At 42.1% G+C, this 20,936-nt stretch overlaps 3 protein-coding genes across 4 annotated transcripts; all 3 read right to left on the bottom strand.

The window, feature by feature from the left end:
• LOC134194121 (uncharacterized) lies at positions 1 to 4,934 on the bottom strand. Of its 2 annotated transcripts, XM_062663029.1 has the most exons (10): positions 4,641 to 4,934; positions 4,115 to 4,210; positions 3,895 to 4,060; positions 2,962 to 3,796; positions 1,888 to 2,756; positions 1,677 to 1,833; positions 1,522 to 1,619; positions 1,035 to 1,470; positions 650 to 831; positions 1 to 588 (listed from the first exon to the last, which is right to left on the bottom strand). In XM_062663029.1, exons 1-10 carry the CDS (start codon positions 4,918 to 4,920, stop codon positions 159 to 161), a joined length of 3,549 nt encoding a protein of 1,182 aa, XP_062519013.1. In that variant the 5' UTR covers positions 4,921 to 4,934; the 3' UTR covers positions 1 to 158. The 2 variants fall into 2 exon arrangements, with proteins under 2 accessions (XP_062519013.1, XP_062519012.1); XM_062663028.1 differs by having other exon boundaries at positions 3,895 to 4,210.
• On the bottom strand, positions 4,935 to 11,078 carry LOC134193695 (zinc finger SWIM domain-containing protein 8-like). Its single transcript, XM_062662533.1, has 3 exons — positions 10,628 to 11,078; positions 5,032 to 5,252; positions 4,935 to 4,943 (listed from the first exon to the last, which is right to left on the bottom strand). Exons 1-3 carry the CDS (start codon positions 11,076 to 11,078, stop codon positions 4,935 to 4,937), a joined length of 681 nt encoding a protein of 226 aa, XP_062518517.1.
• A 6,200-nt stretch (positions 11,079 to 17,278) lies between these two features.
• On the bottom strand, positions 17,279 to 18,470 carry LOC134193694 (uncharacterized). Its single transcript, XM_062662531.1, has one exon. It carries the CDS (start codon positions 18,302 to 18,304, stop codon positions 17,279 to 17,281), a length of 1,026 nt encoding a protein of 341 aa, XP_062518515.1. The 5' UTR covers positions 18,305 to 18,470.
• Between the last annotated feature and the right edge of the window lie 2,466 nt (positions 18,471 to 20,936).

The following is a 20,936-nucleotide window of genomic DNA, read 5'->3' as shown; positions in this document are numbered from 1 at the left end:
GTATAGGCTATTACACGTATTATAGCATATGAGATAGCCGAGCCGATTAACGGATACGCTATGTTAAATTTATATCTAACATAACAAGATGTACGCAGAGACAATAATATAAAACATCAATTCAAACTATAGAAATCCACATATCTTAACACACGATCTTAGTCAGAATCGTCAGATCCATAAGATTCAGAATATCTCTGTGACTTTGGCGGTACATTCTGAAAAGCGAGCAACTGCCAAGAATTGACATTTACAGCCTCGGAATTAGATGTCGCGTTTGTGGTTGTGCTGCTATCGGCAGTTTCAGGGTTCTTTAGCTGTTTAAATTGCTTCACAACTTTTTGGTATTTGTACCCGGGATCGGGATGCTGGTAGTTACGCCTTCGAGATTGACTTTCATTTTCAAGATTTATTAGAGTTTCAAATTCGAATCCATCGTCTGGACAAACTTGACAGAGAAACTGGAGACAAATGAGATCACAAATGTGAGGTTCTTGATCAAGTGTCCTCTTGGATTTGGCTTTCTTCCTAGATTTAGTAGCAAGTTGTTTGCAGTAAACTAAAAAAGTGGCAATTGAAGTCTTTGATCTAAATAAATAAATAAAATTTAATATTAAAGTCTTAAGACTATAAATATTAAAGCTCCAACTTTTGAGCAAGTTCTTTGGCAACATGGCTTGCAGTAGAGAGTTTGCACAACACCTTTGCAGCATTGGAACTGCTCATAAATTTGTTGTGAGCACAAAAAACCTGCTGTAAATTGGATAAAATTGAGAAGTCTTCTGGTACATGTACTTTTTCTTCAATAGAATTTTGCAGTGTGCGACACATCTTTATCAATTAGAGTTTACAATAACTCATATAATCATATTTATATTATACACATGCGCGCACGCACGCACACACGCACTTACACAAGCACGCACGCAGCAAGCCCGCACGCACGCGCGCGCGCGCACACACACACACGCACACACGCACACACACACACGCACACACACACACACACACACACTCGTAACAAGAATAATTACCTCAACAAGAACAATAGCTGCTATCACTGGGTCAATCCAATCTTGCGATAGCACAGAAAGGAATTCATTAACTGCTTTCATTTTATTACAAGCCGTTGCCAGTAAACGTGTATCATGTGAAACTAACGCTTCTTCATCAACGCGTACTGATAAAGACGCCAGACGCAAGAATCCTAATATCATGCTGTCATCAAGATTTGAGAATAGACAGCGTTTCATATAGACGTTGCTCAGGTTGAGAGAAGTCTCTGATGTGCTGAAATGCTGCTGCCAATTTTGTAGTGCTGCTATACCCACTTGCATTCGCTGTGTTAGTGTAACCTTTTTAGTGTCATGTTGAGCCAAAAGAAAGACAAACTCGTGGGAAAGTTTCTGCTGCAAGTTAGCAGCATTTGCCATTACAGCAACTACGACATCTTCCACTATTTCTAAATCACTAAATGGAAAGAATGTAGAAATATAAGCAAGAAGCAAATGCAATATTTACCAAGCTGTTTTGTACAACTCAACGCTGCAGTGCACAGGGAGAACAGCAGCGGAGCTGATGAGTATATCTTTGAAGGGAGCAATCGCAGAAGCATATCCCTATAACAACATTTTTTGAAAAACAAAACAAACATACTGCATATGCTGTCAAGATACTTCTTTTTGAGATATGAAAGATTTCTGAAATTCTTTTTGTGACAAGAACAAAGTGAATAGTTCTTCAGCTGTAATAATATTATTCCAGTCTTTTGCAAGATGAAGTTTCTCCATCACCGAAATTGCTCCAACTCTTTGACAAGCAGTTTGCAACAGCCTAAATACAATGCCAATGACAATTTATCTATTGAATAACATCTGTCTTACATACGTGAGTAGAGAGTTTCTGATTGTTTTCTCTTCTTTAGAGAACAAATCTACACGCAGAAAAAATAACAAGAGATCTGCTGCAGTTTGCCACTTTAGCGTAGATTCTCCTTGTTCCTCTTTCTTCAATACGCGAATCACTACAAACGGTAATACAGACTTTGATTTCTGTTGTCTTGATGTGAAATCTGAATTTTGCATTAGCTCCACAATAGGTGAATTTAACACCAAAAGTCGCTCATCTATTCGACTAATGCCATAGGTACGTGAAAGTTCGAAGTGAGGGAAATTGCTGCCACATAAAACACTTGCGATTCTAATTCCGTCTGTGAAATAAAAGTTGAGCAGACTTTCATTCAACGCAATTTTTGGGTTTGTCTGGAATTGTTTGTTGCTCTTTCGTGTAGTTGTATTCTTGTCATAGATGGCCTTCGTCGAATTCTCTTCTTGTAATAGTCGCAATATCGGATCTGTGATACAGCCAAATACAAGGTTACAGTCTCTCTCAGAATGTATATAAGTTTCCAAAGCCATAAGCGTAGATGCAGCACACTGTGTTTCATAACAGCTGAAATCAACGGAAGATGTTCCAGTCAAGAGGTTAGCTAGGACTACCGTCTGCTGTCTAAGGGCTGCGACTATGGCAAACAGCAATCGTCTTTGCTGCTCGTTACTGCTAACTTCAACCTCAGAATTTAACAAGATTGCACTGTGAAGCAACATCAGTGCAGTAGAAGGTGCGTGAAGATGTACGACATTCTGTTCCAGGAGCGGAGCCAATAGACTGATTTGCTGTAGAAAATCATGATTCGTTTCACTCATGCGTTGAAACATTATTGATAAAATTCTGTTCTTTTCCCTAGCAATTGCAGCCTGCAAGAGAATATGGACTTTTATATAATAGATAAAGTTTGACATAGATATTATTAGATTAATTGAAATTTATTGTTTCAATTGAAACAGCAGTCTAAACATAAAAGAAGTAAAATATTGGTGTCGTTAAATTTGTTCACTCTTTACTAACATAATTTATTAATAATTCTATTATTGGTAATGATTGCCATTAAGGTTATATTACTTGTTCAACTGATAAAATGCTTCCAATGTCTATTGGCAACACAACGCATAGCAATCCCAGAATCATAGCTGTTGGTGCTACTACGTTCACTGTAGAATCTACTCCCTTGCTCAGTAGACCTGTAGCAAATGACATACAAGGTGCCACATTCCATGTATACTTTATAGACCAAGACCACGAACTTGTTTCAAGAACATTAAAAAGAACGTTCATCACATATATCAAACCAGTTGTACAACTTCCGCCCCAAAATGACTCCGCTATTTTATCATGGCATTGAACAACTGTAGAAAACAAATCCTGTCCCGATTGCCAACCCTGTTCTTTGTCTGGGTCACGATCTTTTTCGTCATGAGTAGTAGATGGATTAAAAGTTTCCATTATGCAACTTCTTGCCAGCATTTCAGCAGCTTTGTTCATTCCGTTGTCCATTAGACACAAAGCAAGGTAAGCAGCCGTGTAGAGCACTTCAAATGGGGAAGAGAAAGACGCCAAGACAGAAGACTTGCTGACAGAAATGACGTCTTTGGACAAAATTTTGAAAGCTTTACAAACAGTTGGGTTAAGCAGATCTGCTGTGTGTTGGAATCTGTTCCATTCGGAAAGGTTATTCCAAAATGCTCTATTATTCTGCGTCGAATAGTAATCCGTTTGCCTACTCTCAGATTCCTCCTCATTTTCCATGTTAGTGATAGCCAGAGAAACTATGTTGTCAAGCTTTTGAGCAAAATCCATCAGCTTGTGTCGTATCGATGATACCAAATCATCATCAAAAATCAATCCAAATGCCGCTCTTCTCCAACTGACTGCTAGCTTGTCGGGAACAAAGGAAGGTCTACAAACAAAACACACATATATACTTATATCTAGCTGTACAAACACGAAGTATATTGATTAACAGATGTATATGTATATATATATATATATAAATACCCGCTTGCCGAAAGAAATCGAACGTTTCTCTCCCGCCGTAGCATTTGTGAGTACCCTTCTTGAGGTATCATTTCAGGTATCACTTTGAGGACATCGCACTTCCCATTGCTTGATGGAGAGGAGTACTTTTTCAGCTCCTTTTCTCCGATAGCCTTTCTTGCCAATGCTTTCAACCATACTTCAGTAATAATATTGATAGCTGCAAGTGAGCTCTTCTCACCTTTCTTTGTCAAGTCGGTGATAACCTGAAGCATGGTATCGACTTCTACAGTATAATGGTTCGACAACCTTTCGCCTTCCTCAAAACTGCAATAATCTGTACAAAGACATAAGTAGTAATGCAGGCACATATGCATAACCAGGTTAGGACAGACAAGCATAGACGAACAGAAGTCTACAAATTGAATAACATCGTTCACACGATAAAAAATAGACGTTCACCAGTGCATCTATTTACAACAGCTCGGCGTCGCTTTAAATCTCGCACGGTATTCCACATTAAGCGTGTCATATACCACACAAACGATGTAATCATAGCTGACGAGACCTACGTTCTATTTAGCAAGTATCGACAGATTTCGAGAATTGGATTTTACATTTCTTGGTAACAACTAAAATACTAGTCTCGTCTAACGATCCGATAAGTCTTCTAGGCTTCAAAGTGTTCGAACTTACAAACAGGGCAGCAGGCACGCCAAAAACAAATTAATTCGAATGACCAATGTAAACTGCATGAATATGCCTACCAAATATCATAGAATTTGGTGAATCATTCGTAAACTCCGATATCTGCAGAGATGTATCCCAAGATTCAAACTGTTCTTCATATTGATCAACGAAAGGAGAGATGCCGAGAACCAAATCGTTAAGAAAAATCCTTTTTGAAATTTGACGAACGCACTTGTCATCCACTTTCCATAATCCTTCAGCATCCACTGCTCCACCTGCAGTTGGATCTTGCACGTTGACAACAAACCTGTTGTGCAAACTTTCGCATTGGCTGCTAACTCTGTTACTGTCCTTCATACTCAACAGCTTGTCTAGAGTTTCTTGCGCAAAAGCCAACATTTCCAAAGGTCGATGAGCGAGCAGTTTATTGATGAATTGCTTCTGCTCGCTTTCAGAAAGAAGGTGAACGGAATCAGACACTGGTAGGCGATACTTGACCTTTTCTGGATTATTCATACGGAGAAATATAAGCGCCACAACGTGCTCACACCAATTGGAGTCAGAGTGTTCTGAGCACAACATCGAAGTAACACGTTGGCGGTCGAAAAATACAGTAGCAACTGTCTTTCTATCTTCTTTGTACGTGTACCTATAAGTGCGCGCTTGAATTTTTCCAGTCAAACAAAATCCTAAAAACAGTTAGATTAGCACATCGCTTACCCACACTTAAAGGTATTATTGTATGCAAAATTCAGCAATATAAATAATGTCTAATTTCTTACAAAAACAAAGCAGTTACAAAACAATCGAGTAGGCAATATTCATGGACCCACATAGTAAATGTATTATGTATCTATCCACCTGTACCTTGACCTAGCTTCTCGCAGCCAACCCCTCCTCCTTTTGACTTCTGTTGGCTTCGCAACAACTAGGCTGGCCAACATTTAATGAATCTGACAAAAAGCAGAGACGAATAGCCCGTTCCATTTTGGAAATATATGTAAACTATTTTACTCTTAGAAGATCGACAGAATTACTGAAGTAGCCTTTGGCACAGTTGCTGTTAACGTGTGCACAATGAACGAAGAGAGGCGGAGTCAATTTAACTCTTGCGTCAGTAGCGGATCTAGACGGGGAAACGCGCCCTTCTTTGAAGCCTTTTTCTTGCGTTTAGTTTAAAATGTAGAAAATAACTTGTATGGATCGAATGCGTTCTTCGGTTAGTGTCCAATTATGTTTGTCACTCAGTGTAAAGTAATTCAGGAGTCGTCGTTTAAGTTTGATTTTAACATGCGTTATGCCGGAACAATTTCCTTTTGCCTCCAGTACTGCCTGTAGGGTATACGGGTCTTAGAGTATACTGGGTTCGTAGTAAAAATATAACACTTGTGTATCCGATCACTTACGTATACACAGTTGTTCACGGTCGACTAGACTAACGACATGGTGTCAGGAGTGTCTAGCAGAGGACAAAAGGTTTGAGACAGTGTCAGACACACAAGAGGGAGGAGTAGAGAAAGAACAGTCGCCATAACAGCGACAAAGCGCAGACAGGCAGAGGAAATCGCGCCCATTGACGGGAATAAGCCCACTGGGCCTTCTGAAGGTACGTGAAAGACAACCTGGCCCAACATTGGAAAAGATGGAAGCAATTGTGGCAACCATATGAGATTGTCGCCAGGCTAGACCGTGAGCCACACGCCTACCGCATCGCGACATTCGTCACCTGACTGGGAGCAAAGGCGCCAAAGATCTTCAACGGCGTCACGTACGAGACGCCAGGAGACCAACAAAATAAGAACAAGGTACTGGAGCAGACGGACAAACACTGCGTTGGAGAGCAAAACGTCACGTATGAACGGTTTCGTTTCAACCAACGAGATGAAGGTGATTATGAGACCTTTAGATAAGTCCCTATGAAGTTTAATAGAACTGGTACGAGGTTGCAATTTTGGTCATACGGAGGAAGAACTATTGCGAGACAGAATAGTTTGTGGAGTGAGAGACAACACTGTACGGAAGCAACTGCTACAGAAAAAGGGTCTAACACTAGACTCATGCATTGATATGTGTCGTGCCAGTGAACCACAATGAGACAGATGAAAGACATGCAAGGAGAAGAACAAATCCACGTCGTAAAATCATGCATACAGAGAGGAAGGACCAACAAAAAAGACAGCAACAACATATAGCCAAATGGACATCGAGTGCAGAAATTACGGACTACAACACTGAAAAAACGAGATAATTGTCCGACATATGGCAAGAAGCGCTCCAATTCTGAAACCATTACGCGACGAAATGCTGTCAGAAGCAAGGAAGCCAACACAAACAGCAGTTAGCACAGATGAGTGACTACGATGAGCAGCTATGCTATCTCACCACTCAGCCAGCAGCAGAAAACCCCAATACAGAGGATATACACACAATGACCAACAGGGCATATCTGAAGAAGATATTTGCAACCATGTTGGTAGCAATGAAGACAAACGCCAAATAATATTTCAGGTAGACACTGGAGCTACATGCAATGTGGAGAGGTCAGGAGATATTCCCGCATACACAAAAATTGAACCAACAAAGCAAATTCTTTCAATATTTAACAGCAACACACTGGTACCACAGGGACAATGTCAACGGAGATTCAGAAATCCAAACGATCGCAAACGATACAAAGGGGCGTTCATTGTGTTAGAGGAGGGCCCAACATCCAATTTGGGCGCCAGTGCAGTACAGCAGATGGGACCCATCAATATACGAAACAGCAAGATCTACTCATACAGTGAATCAGGAGTATCCGCCTCAGCCCACAGCTTCAAGCAAGCACGAGCAAGAAAACACTGCGGTAGTATACTGAGACGTATTTGAAGGAGAGGTAGGCAGTTTGATGGTGTATTACAACTAGATGTAGACCCGCGTCTATAACACCCCAAAAGCTCCCATTACGACGGTTACCAGTAGCCATGAAGACGCCTCTGAAGAACCAAAGCCAGAGCATACGATGTGGCAGATGTACGCCATGGTTGTTGGCACTGTGAACTAGACGAGGAATCGAAAGACCTCACAACATTTGGTACCCCATTTGGCCGATATTGGTGGATCAGGATGCCGTTTGGCATTGCACCTGATCCTGAAATCTTCCAACTTAAGCTGCAAATGGCCACTGGAGGACTCAAGGGTGTCTTCCCCATTGCGGATGATATCCTGATTGTAGGAGAGGAATCAACAGATGAAGAAGCATCTTTAAATCAACAGATGAAGAAGCATCTAAAGATTACGATCACAAACTACAGCAGTTCCTAGATCGCTGTAGACAAACACGGATACAGTTGAACAAGGTAACATTTCTATTACGGTTGAAGAAAGTCGCCAACATGGGCCACTTACTGACACAAGCTGAATTGAAACCGGATCCGCGAAAAATCAAGGCTAAAGTAGAGATGGCACCCCCGCAAAATGTAGCAGAAGTTTAAAGGACGCTTGGTCTCGTTAACTACCTCTCACGATTCCTACCCAACCTCGCCGATCTATGCAAGCCGTTAGGCCAGCAGCAATGAAATGAATAGCAATGGTCACACATGCAGGAAAAGGAATTCTCAAAGTTGAAGAATTCAATAACAAGAACGCCTGTTCTCCGGTACTTTGATACTACAAAAACGGTAGCAATACAATGTGCTGCTTCATCCACTGGATTAGGTGCAACGCTTTTGCGAGATAGTCAACCATTTGGATTCGCCAGCAGAGCTCTCGCATCGTCGACGTCGGAACAACAGTATGCACAAATTGAAAATGAGGTCTTAGCATGTGTGTTTGCATGTAAGAGATTTCACCATTACACATATGGTCGAGGAATAACAGCTGAGTCAGCCCAAAAACTACTAGAGGCTATAGATCGAAAGCCACTGGAGGATGCACCCAAACAACTACACCGCATGAGTATCACATCACCATAGTGCATAAGAAAGGAAAGGAAATGCACATTGCCGACGCGTAGTCTCGTGCTTTCATAGACGACACAGTAAAGAAGTGTGAAATCATGCAATTCCATCGAGAGCTGGAACAGTGAATATGGTGGACAGTCTCTTGGTGTCACAAAGAACAATTCAGGAGATGCAGCACAACGTATCGAAGGATTCTGGAATTCAACAAACAACTCAGACGCACAATCATGGAAGGCTGGCCGAGCGAGAAAACGACCCTACCAGAAAGGGTCAAACCGTACTTCCAGATACGAGATGACCTAACTGTTTCAGATAAGCTAATATTCCGAGGGCATCGCCTAATGGTACTGCCCCAACAAAGGGCAAGTATGTTAAGGACAATTGATAGCTCTCACTGTGAAATGAATGCGTACCAAAAACGAACCAGGGACTCCCTTTACTAGCCTAGCATAAATGCACAGATTAAAGACTTCATCACCAAATGCGAGATATGTCATTCAATAGATATAAAATAACAGAAGAAAACTCTACTGTCACATGAAGTGCCCGACAGACCATGGGCAGGTGTAGCAGTCGACGTATTCGAATAAAAAGAGCAGAAGTACATGGTAACGGTTGACTACTTCAGCAATTTCTCTGAAGTAGATTACCTGACAAAAACAACTCAGGATCTATAATACGAGAGCTAAAGCAACATTTCGCCTTACATAGAATTACAAACGTGTTCATTACAGATAATAGACCACAATTCACATCCGAAAAGTTCCGACACTTTTCGCGATCATGGGAATTTGATCACAAAACATCATCACCCAACTATCCCTAGTCCAATGGCAAAGCGGAGAATGCTGTACATCAATAAAGAGACTATTCCAAAAGCAGTAAAATCAGACAATGATCCCATGTTAGCACTTTTGAACTTCAGGAACACACAGTCAGATACCCTCAATTCCACTGTAGCGGAGCGCCTGTTAAGCGGACGCACACGAAATCTAATACCCATGAGGAGGGAGCTGCTACAACCAGAACCTCTGCATCACCTATCAAAACAAATGCAACCGATCAAACAAAGCAAGCACATGCATAATCTAAATGCAAGAGATCTATCCCCTCTAAAATGGGGTGATTGAGTCAGAATCCAGCCAGAAATCAACGACAGTAGCGAAAGTACTACCATACTGGTCATATGAGGTCAGAACACCTGATGGACGTCAGTACAAACGTAATCGACGACACTTTCAAGAAAGTAAGGAGCCAATACCAAAACCAACCTAGATCACAGAGATGGAGGACCCGGATCCAAGCCCAAGACCACGTCCATCAACCAACCAACTACGTACAACACCAGTGGAACAGGATCCAAGCCCAAGCCCAAGTAAGTCAGCCAAAAAGCGATCTATAACACCACCTGAGCAGAACAAATCAAAGGTGGATATCACCAGCAAAGAACCAGAGAAAGCACAACATACGTAAAGAAGCAGCAGCCAGGCATAACAAGGAGCAACCGCCTAGTCAAGACACTACTCTACCTAAAAGACTACATAACATAATGAGTAGCCGAGACACCATGAATAATGTAGGCGCTAAAAGTGCTCAGTCTAAGTATTTTGTTGGGTTAGAGTTGCGTTGTAGGGGGGAAATTGCGTTGTTTCCAAAGTAATCTACTGCCAGTTTTTCCTATTTTTATTTCTCCTTCTAAAAAGGGAGATGTACGGTATAAGAGTCTTAGAGTATACGGGGTTCGTAGTAAGAATATATCACTTGCGTTCCCGTTCACGTACACAGTGCGTCACGGCTGTATGGACTACGGATACACTGCCGGCCCTGAAACTTTTACAACCACTACAATAAAGCGGTAAACGCATCATAACAACAGCTTATAACTGGTCTCATTTTTGTGCAGACACATCTTGATGTCAGATAATATTTAATTAATTTTGTGTTTTCACATAACAGCAAACTCTGCTCCTAAAATTGTTTCCTGTAAAAACAACTTAGATTGTTTTAAACACTCTTTCTTTTCAAAATTAGAAATCGCACTAACAAAATAAAAAATAAATTTTAAATTATGTGTCACGTGGTTACCATATCAACACAGTTGTCATGCTGTCTTAGCCACTCACCAATCTGAATTGCATCTTCCACAGCAAACTCATGATTCCCTGTGTGTCCTGTTGGTTGCTGGAACAAATAGGAAAATTCGTTGTTTCCAAAAGTTATCCGGGATAGGTAGGCGCAACGTCTAATGAGACCCTTGTCAACAGGAAACGACGCCTTCATGATAGCCAGCTGAACCTCGTCAGCCATTTTCTTGCCTAGTCGTTGAGCCCACAGTTCTACTGCCTCAAAAGGCAATCTAGCTCCAATCACATTAGCCGCCTGCTGAAAGAGAGAACTGACCACACCCTTGTCACTAGACATCGCTGCACGGATTTCTGGTTCTTTCTTTTCTGGCACATTAACGGTGTCCTCCATGTCTGACCGATATGTTGAACTATAACAGCCATTGTCGGAGTCGGAGTCGTCATAGGAATCATCAACCCCATATTCATTTCCTGATGAGTCAAACAACATGGCGGCGGCATGCAGCGTGTACTCCACGCCACGTGACATCAAGAACGGCTACATTATCCCGTATAAAGGATACCGTAATTGTATTCTAGTCAAAGCGTCTCTAAATAATAATCTACTCCAATTAGAGTGTAAAAATAGTTATGGTTCAACAGGACGCCTCACTTAGAAGGGTGCTTAGGTAATACCGTAATCAGAGTCATAGGGATCATTCTAGAATGTACTAATTATGGATACTAGAACTAAAGGAAAACGTGATAGGTGTACCCTAACCTGTGCTCTGCAAATATTTAACTAAAGTTGTTCCTCAATTACCATACAGAAAATATTACGTGTACAGATACAGTAGCGACACACCATCTAGGCAAGACCTATTGTTAGTTGTTTTGCAATAATCCTAATTAGTTAAGCACCTCCAGAAAATAATTTCATTTCCAAAAGGTGCTCTAATTAGAGCCTGAAATAATTGCAACTTCAGATGGCGCTTAATTCACTAGGAAAGGTGCATCAACTAGAATAATTATACGTTATGTCTAGACAGGAGTGTTGTGCGACAGTGTACTTTCTGACATGCACCAAATCAGTTTATAATAAACTATTTTAGTGTATATCAGTCAGGCAGTGGTGTAGCCTGCATTCCGTAATTGGGGGCACAAATTATGGTTATTTTATGTTTAATTCTTTAAATTTGACTGCTGCTATAGTGTTAGTTTCGTACGTATATGCGTAAGTATGTATTTACATGGACAATGTAGCCCTTCTTTTTATGGCGACATCAATTTCCAGTGAACGCTTTAAGTATAGTGGCTGCGCCTAGTCATGCCGTACATGAGGATGCAAATACAGATGATGGGAAGAAAGTAAAACGAAACATTAATTATTAGCTTAGAATTGTAAATATATGTTAATGTAAAATGCTTTCGAGCTCAATTGATGTATGTATGATTGCAATGTAAACGTTTATACTGAGTCTTAACTAAGGATTCTTTCAATACAAACCGAAAAATGTATGTGTGTTTGTATGCATGTATTTATACATTGATTGAAAAGTCGTTCGAAATCGGTTGACATACCATCGTGTATCTAGCAGCACTATCATAGACAATGTTATATCCCACTGTCATTGAAATCTTGTCTAGATCCCACTGCAACTACGTGCACTGTTATCACATGCAGTATACTTAGGAAGTCTCCATCCAGTTTCATACAACACTCGAGCCGCATCACAAGTTCATGTTGGTACAGTCTAAACAAATATTGGGAGGCCTGTAACCCCTGGTCTCCCCCATAGCTACACCTCCATGTCAGAAAACAAATGCATGGTCTATCAGCTCTCGTCTGTTATATAACCCTTCTTTTGACATCCTGTGTCCGCACTTGATTATACGTTGCTAGCTCATCAATGTATAATTTTCTGTAACATCGTGTGTGTGTGTGTGTGTGTGTGTGTGTGTGTGTGTGTGTGTGTGTGTGTGTGTGTGTGTGTGTGTGTGTGTGTGTGTGTGTGTGTGTGTGTGTGTGTGTGTGTGTGTGTGTGTGTGTGTGTGTGTGTGTGTATTTATATATATTTATAATATACATGTATAGGTGTGCAAGCTGTTGTAACGTAGTATGAATGTATACGACTATGTCAGCGTTTGCGCTAGTTTTCGTTGAAAACCAGTCGACAATATTTAAAAATTAATAATACTGATGATAATATATGTCAGACAAAGTACAAAATACACTTGCTTAATTTTGCAAGATGATCAAGACTAAAAAACAATAGAAAATTATTGACATGCAAAAAGCAAATGCACATACGTAATCGTTCCATTCAGCAGTAATCAGAATAAAAGACTAACTATTTATATCAATTAATAGACGGTCCAATCAAGTCTTGGTAAATAAGTCTCTAGTTCTCTTCCAGTCGATGTGTGACGTTTGACGGGCTCGCAGATTCTTGCACCCTAAACTTCTCCAATCCCAGCTTCGTTCTATTGACCGCTCTAATAAACCGTAACGGCTGCTGGCCAGTGTTCATGTCCACATCGAAGCCAACAAGACGCGATTGCGTACAGTCTTGAGAATAATCATTAACACGTCTTCTAGTCGAGTATTGACACGATATATGTAACACGTCTCAGCCCAACAGGTTTGGCCTATTGCCTGGCACTACCAGTATGGGTAGTGTCTATGCTGGCTGTCCAGCTTGCACGCTTACTGTGACGTGGATGGCCCCTAGAACTTGTATAGCGTGTCCCCCATACCCTTGCAGCTTAATTGATGTCCCCCGCAAAGTCGGCCTATTCTTCTCGGTCCACAGTTCCTTGAGCTCCTGATGAGAAATAATCGTACTGGATGCCCCTGTGTCCAGCTCCGTTTGTAATTACTTGTCATTCAATTGAACAAGTACCATCCACGGCTGTATCTTGCATATCTTTTCATAACTGGAGCGAATCGACTGTTCATGACCCACTAGCTCACAATCGCTGCCATAAATTTTTATCACTCAGATACTGAGCCTTGGCCGCACTCCCTTTGCATTGCCTCGCTGTGTGTCCTTTCTTCTGACATTTCCAAACTGCCTGATTGTGGATGGGCTTGCTACACCTTCAACACGGTTTTCTGAGTGTGTTATTCCCTGATTGGATACCTTATTTCCGTATTCCCTGTTCGGCCTGTTTCCCTCCCTGACTCTTCTGTGGCGGTCTCTGTGTCACTTTCATGGTGTGTGTCTGTTTGTCTATTGATATCTCATGTCTAGTTTCTACTGCTTCTGGAAATCCACCGCTTGCTGTGCTGCCAGCTCCATTGAGATAGCCATCTCGAATACTTTGTCTAGAGAAAGTTCCTCTTTCGCTAGCAGTTTCCTTTGGATAGCCTCATTTTGTAGTCTGCACACCATGTGGTCTCTCGATGCTTCCTCACAAAAACGGAGAAATTGACAATGTTCACTCAACTCCTCAAAGCCGTTAAGAACTCTTTGACTGAGTTTCCATGTTTCTGGTTCCTTCTGTAAAACTTGAAGTGTCCGGCGATGACTATGGGGGCTGATGTTGGAAGTGTCTCTTCGGCGCGCCTACGAGCTCCGCATGCCCTTTGTCTGTGGGTTTGTTTGGGTGTACGAGGTCACGTAAAAAACCGTGTATGCGTGTTCTCCAATTACCGTCAGCAAGACTGCCTCCTTCCGCGCCTTGTCTTCGCTGTTACCTGTTGCCACTAGAAACTGCTCCAGGCGTTCCTCATACGTTTCCCAAGATGACGACGATGGGTCGTAGCTACACATTCTTCCGAACAACCCGAATGTGTCGTTCGCCGCCAGTGTAGTATATTTGATCTTCTACTCAGTACACAGTACTATACTCCGACAGGTTACCGGCTCGCGCCAAAACCCCAGGTCCCGGAGCACTCGGGTCTATGACAACACGCTATGGCAGTCTATAGCAGTTAGTCTCTGTAAGTGCATGGCTAGGTATTTGAGTTTCTGATAATTAGACTATATCTCTCTGGTTTTGCTCTCACACTTTTCATCACTAGGACAACAATTTGTAATATTTGAATTGAGTCAACCGCGTGAGGCTGGTTTCGTAGTATTAGAATGGCGCCTGTTTTGTAAACCAGCGCGAGTACTACTTGTAGAGAGTTATTCAGAGTAGATAGTGTGTATGCGGGACATGTATAACGTTGCATATATTGGATAGACTAATGCACAGTGAGTTGGCGGGATTTTTACGCGTTATCGTAAGCAGTGGTTTACACAGAGGTATAGCTGTATGTTACAGTCAGAAAGTGCAATGTCTCTTATCGGTGTACGACAAATCATCTCATCTCTAAGTTGTCCACGGGCAACCATACGTGAAAATTTTTGTTGTCCGGCGATTAGTCTGGTTGCCCATACACTAAATCCAATGATTTGACGTTAATTCTACTTTGAACTTTAGGCATATATACGGGATAACCATTCTTGATGTCACGTGGTGTTTAGATTGTGTCCACCGCCATGATGTTTGACTCATCAGGAAATGAGTATGAGCCTGATTATCCTATAGACTACAGCTACGACTACGAGGACTCTGACACTTATACGGATAGCCCAACATATCAGTCAGACCCAGACATGGAGAAGGAACCAGAAGTAGCAATTTCTAGTGACAAGGGTGTGGTCATTTCTCTCTCTCAGCAGGCGGCTAATGTAATTGGAGCTAGATTGCCGTACGAGGCAGTTGAACTGTGGGGTCAGCGACTAGGCAAGAAAATGGCCGATGAAGTTCAGCTGGCTGTCATGAAGGCGTCGTTTCCAGTTGACAAGGGTCTCATTAGACGTTACGCCTACCTATCCCGGAAAACTGGTTACCACAAACTCTCTGATCTGTTCCAGCAACCAACCAGAAGTACAAGACGCACAGGCAAGTTTGCTGTGGAAGATGCAATGCAGATTGGTGAGTGGCTAGTAGGTACAGCTGCATGACTTGACGTGGTACAGTACCTCAAGAATAAATACCACGTGACACATACATTAGCATTCATGTTTTATTATGTTAATACAATTTCCAAATTTGCAAAAGAATGTCTAAATTAAAGCAATCTATTCTGGTTGTACAGAAAAATATTACAAGTAGTTTGGCTGTTATGTGGAAAACAACATTAGACAATATTACAATTATCTGACAGCAATGTGAGGGTGTGGTTGCACCACTAGGAGACCAGTTAGGCTGTTGTTAGGATGCCTTTGCCAATTTTTCTTTTATTTGTTGTAAAAAAATTTAAGATGGAAAATATGACCTTTATGGACTTTGACTGCAGACGACATCGCTGAACTCGACTCCCATTACTAATAATATATCATCAGGAGCCTATACATGCTCCTGATCATGCATAGACGACAGTAGCAAATACAAATTGTTCCGGCATAACGAACGTTAGAATGCTGACTTAATTAATTGTATTATTGTATGAAAAATTCAACAATAAAAATAATGTCTGCTTTCAAGCAGTTATCTAAAATCACGCAGGCCCCACAGTATAGATATGTAATTGTATTATCTATCTATCCACCCCACCCCCTATACCTTAATTGACTTATACGTTTACACGAGCACTTGCATAAGCAGGCGAGCCCGTGCTGACTTGGGTCAGCTTGGTTTGTAATCGTCGCGCAAACGCGGGCCGAGCCGTGCCGAGCCGTGCCAGCTCGGCTCGGTATTTCTAGCCGGGCCAGAGCGCGCCAGCCCGGGCTGGCTTGAGTCAAATACACCGTGTAAACGCATAGCGTGCTGGAAAACGGGCCGCGCATACTCATTTGGTAGTCTCGCGTAGCCAGACCCCTTTCCGACACGTCATACTTCTGCGCGAAAATGGCACAAATAGCGCGGAGCGAGACGGAGACTCTGTTAGGGAGCGACCAAGATGAGCAAGAAGTTTAGCGTTTGAACTCCGTTGCTGCATGTGCGCAACAGTCGCTTGGCGATAGACCTACTACGTCTCGTCTAGGTCCTACGCATTCCCGATATGACTGTTGTAAAGACAAAGAGAAAAAACCTAAGCAGCTTGGCTTCTATCCGTTCCAAACGTGAGCTAACGCGAGTTATGTCAAGCTCAGGTAACGAGCACCCGTTAGTAACACGCATTGGCTTCCTTCTACAGAGTGTGTCGTGTAAACGCGGGCTGGAATACTGAGCTGGCGCGGCTCGGCTCGGCTCGGCTCGGCTCGCTATGCGTGCTCGTGTAAACGGGGTATTAGTCTCAGCTCCTTCCCCTTTGACCTTGGGGGGCTTAATTAACTAGTTGGCGAGCAAAGCGAGCCTCTCTCTCTCTCTCTCTCTGTCTCTCTCTCTCTCTGTCTCTCTCTCTCTCTGTCTCTCTCTCTCTCTGTCTCTCTCTCTCTCTCTCTCTCTCTCTCTGTCTCTCTCTCTCTGTCTCTCTCTCTCTCTCTGTCTCTCTCTCTCTCTCTCTGTCTCTCTCTCTCTGTCTCTCTCTCTCTTTCTCTCTGTCTCTCTCTGTCTGTCTCTGTCTGTCTCTCTCTCTCTCTCTCTGTCTCTCTCTCTCTCTCTGTCTCTCTCTCTCTCTCTGTCTCTCTCTCTCTCTGTCTCTCTCTCTCTCTGTGTCTCTCTCTCTCTCTCTGTCTCTCTCTCTCTGTCTCTCTGTATTTCAATATTTTCTAATCATAGTACAACGCGTGAATTTAAAAGTGCTACCTTACAATGTCTATAGTAAACTGTCCATTACAATAGTATTGTTCTTGAACACTGTTCAAGAAATTTGCTACTCTTAACAATGTAACTGAAATCTAGACCAAAACATCTAGAACTAAAACCTAATCTAGAAATAGCATTCGGTTCCTTTTGCTTCTTGCTAATTATCGTATTTACTTTGTTCTCAATAATGCGTACATTTTCTTTCTGGAGACTTGTTGAAATGCGGCGATGCCAAAGATTCTTGAATTGGGCAGAGTTTATTTGTGAACACATATGCGCCATGCGAGATGCCTCAGAAAGAGTGGATTCTGCATCCTGACCCCAACGACCAAACACTTCTATTGCAATAGGTCTGAAAAGGTGTCCTAGATCTTCAGCTTGTTTCGAATATTTAGCTCGTTTTCTGTTTTCTTGTTCGGAAGCGGCAAAAGCCGCTTTGTTGCTGCTTCCTGGAAGGTTTCGCACAGCACAGGGATGAGTAATAGTAATGTCCAGGAGAAGCTTTTTGTCATCTCTGTAGTTATATATAGCAATGTCTGGTCTCTTTTTGTCAGCAAACTGTGATGTAAGTTCTTTTCTGCATCGAAGGTCTACTGCACACAACATTTGGTAAAACTCGTCTAGAATGTGATCATGTCTGAAAATTGGGCCACCTCCGAGTTTACATGTTAGGAAATGATATCCTTCTCCATCGACTTCATGATTACAGCTTGACGTACATCTTGGAATATTGCTAAGTTGTGGAAGAGGGACTCCTAGTCGCATGAGAACTGCTGTCCGAAATTGGGCAGAAGACATCGTGTAATGCTGCGAACTAGGGATCGCATCTAACCATACTCCAGCAACAGGTCCACCACAGCTTATGACTCTCGCTTTTTCTTGTTTACAGCTGCTGTTCTGAAGAAAAGTTTCAAACTGTTTGTTTTTGATGACTGAATGAAGTTTTGATTGTAACTTCTGTGGTATTTCTGGTAGCTTGTCTAATGAAGGAAGTAGTGTTTTAGTTGTTGGACAAATTTTATGTAGATTTTGAAGGGCCAAACTCAAGTCCATGGAAATGGGAGGCAAAGTCTCCAAGGCACCGCAAATATCACTGCAAATGCTCTCAAATCTGTTGTCTCTGTTGGCTAAATTATTTAGAGTGCTGGCCCAAGCTCCAAGGAAAGCGGAATTAGTGGTAGAAATTGCCGTCGCAAGACCGAAGCCACCCTGTTTGAGACTCAAGGCAAGCTGCTGATAGTTTATGTCTGATAGCTTGTAACCTATTATGTCTTCGAAGCAAGAGAGGATTTGCTTGTCATGTTGAATGGCTGCTGCTTTGATCAAACGAGGGGCTACTGTACGAAGAAGATGTAGAATACTCGGGACTCCGCAGTAACGTAAGAGAAGTGTAGACGATTGAGCATCTTGTAAAAGGGGTAGTCTGGATAACAAAAGTTCTTCTTTTGCAACGTTTTTGCGAACAAATCATCTTCACAAAGTCATCATGTCCAATCGGTGTTCCTAAGACTTCACATCCGTCTGATCTCAAAGATACTGGAAGAGTCCATTCTCGTGGTGTTTTGAAAGAGAATGCCTCGCATTTGTCTTCTCTCAATTGCAAACCTATTTCTGAGAGGTCTGCTTTCAAGCTTGCATATGTGGCGGTAACTTGACTTTGAGGACCGAGAATGATAGTGTCGTCCAAGTAAGAGGGAGTCAGTGCACAACTATTGTCACGGTTTGCCTTCAAAAGAATAGGTTGTAGTGCCAAGGAAAAGAGAAATGGACCCAATGGATCCCCTTGCTGCACGCCCTTCTTCAGAATGCACGTAACTTGTTGTAATTCCCTACTTTAACTGTAAGTAATGAAGGTTGCAAGTAGCATTTTGATACAAACGGGAATAGCTGAGGAAACTTTTCTGCTACTTGCGTTTAAATAACTTGTCTGCTTACCGTGTTGAAGGCATTCTTTGCATCCAGTTTTAAAATTACCCAATCAGGGTGTTGCTGTAGGCAAATTTGTATTAGATGAGTCATCATTTCAGCTCCTCCTGGCGTTGCTACTCCATACTGGTGAGGAGAGAGATATTTGGCCATGCTTTTCTTTAGTTGGAGACAGGCAGCCTTGGATACCAGTCTGCGAATACAGTTTCCAATTGCTATTGGGCGAACATCAAAGTTGGTTTTCTCAAGAGCAATCAATTTTGCACCAGAGAGAATTTCAGCTACAGAATTGGAATATCTCCCGCTAGATAACTGTTGCAAACTTCATGTAATAGTTTAAAAGTGGATTCACATTCCATAATCAACTTCAGATGCTGGAACCTCCAACCGTCTCTTCCTGGGCTAGTGCCATTAGGACATTCTCTAAGACAATTGGCAAGTGATTCTTCTGTTACCTGAAGAGGAGGACAATTGGATTGAAAATTTATCAAATCGTCTCCAATTTCCTGTGTTCTCTTTGGATGTTTTGACTGAAGTTTCTGAAAGGTGTCGGTGGTGCTTGGGGCAATCCCCGCACTTGTTAGCAAATTGGATGCCCTTGAAATTTCTCCTTCTTTGATCTTTGACTTCACAGCTTGAATTAGAGACTTAGGTAGACATTCGTTTATGTCATTGACTGTATCATTGACCGATGAACTTGGTTGAGGAGTTGAAAACTCAAAAAGTAGGTCCACACCTCTCTTGCTTAAACAGTTTCAAACGTCTTTCCCAATCTTTAGTTCCTGACTTGCCTCCTCGTTTTAGAGGTTGAAGCAGAAATCTAGGGATAAGTAATAACAATTTCCAAGCAGATTCGTCGTTGCTATTCTGTGACAATCTTTTTAATGGCACAGAACAGCAATCTATAAATGTTTTACAGAGAAATGTTGGTATTTGTTTGACTTGAATGACATACAATATGACGACTTAGCACTTCCATGTCTAGGCTTGCTAGAAATGACCAAGGTTCGTAATTTGAACTCACATCAGGCAATTTTTCAATTGATGGCTCTTGACCAATGGTGATCTCAGTGTTTAAAGTTTGAAATGGGAAATGGATTGCCGTTGAGCTCATCAGAAGCGGTCCTCGCAGTCCCGACTCCGTCACGTGACGTTGACGACACACGCTGGTCATCCAATGACGGCAATTCAGCGGCACGGGTTTGCGATTCAAATATCGAAGAAGACTGACTATCACATTCAGCGGCTCCACTTGCGGTATCTAACGATGATAAGTTAGAATCTGTTGTAGTCGAGGCAGACGTCTGGCCTAGGCCTGCTGGACAATTTTTCATATGCCTTTGTAGAGCGTTGAAACCGTTTGAAGTGACTACGAGTGACATACGGCTTCTGACAGTACGTACATGGTTCAAGCGAATGACGGATGAGAAAGTCCTCTAGGTATTACCCTGAGGTCATGATTTCTACGGATGTGATCGAACACACGTTGTCGTTTTCCATTGCGGTATCTTTTGACCCGGGCAGTCTAAGATAGGACAGGAAATACAACTGGAATCATCCATACACACTGACAAAACTGGTACAAATACAAAGTGAACTAGAACGAATGCCAACAGAATAGGAACAGTTATCGAGATTTGAACGCCATACATCCGGGTCTCTCTCTCTTTCTCTCTGTTCTCTCTCTGTCTGTCTCTCTGTCTCTCTCTCTCTCTCTCTCTCTCTCTCTCTCTCTCTCTCTCTCTCTCTCTCTCTCTCT

Source organism: Corticium candelabrum, chromosome 18 (genome assembly GCF_963422355.1).
Source record: "Corticium candelabrum chromosome 18, ooCorCand1.1, whole genome shotgun sequence".
NCBI lineage: Eukaryota > Metazoa > Porifera > Homoscleromorpha > Homosclerophorida > Plakinidae > Corticium > Corticium candelabrum.
Note: the sequence above shows the minus strand (reverse complement) of the source record. Positions and strands in the feature narration are given on the sequence as shown.

Excerpts from the sequence above, each read along its gene's own strand:
- LOC134194121 (XM_062663028.1), bottom strand. The coding sequence starts at position 4,920 with ATGAAGGACAGTAACAGAGTTAGCAGCCAATGCGAAAGTTTGCACAAC. Across the intron at positions 4,211-4,640 it reads ACCAAATTCTATGATATTTG|ATTATTGCAGTTTTGAGGAA; the intron begins GTAGGCATATTC and ends GTCTTTGTACAG. Across the intron at positions 1,620-1,676 it reads CTTTCATATCTCAAAAAGAA|GGATATGCTTCTGCGATTGC; the intron begins GTATCTTGACAG and ends ATGTTGTTATAG.
- LOC134193695 (XM_062662533.1), bottom strand. The coding sequence starts at position 11,078 with ATGTTGTTTGACTCATCAGGAAATGAATATGGGGTTGATGATTCCTAT. Across the intron at positions 5,253-10,627 it reads GGAAGATGCAATTCAGATTG|GATTTTGTTTGACTGGAAAA; the intron begins GTGAGTGGCTAA and ends AACTGTTTTTAG.
- LOC134193694 (XM_062662531.1), bottom strand. The coding sequence starts at position 18,304 with ATGGACTTGAGTTTGGCCCTTCAAAATCTACATAAAATTTGTCCAACA.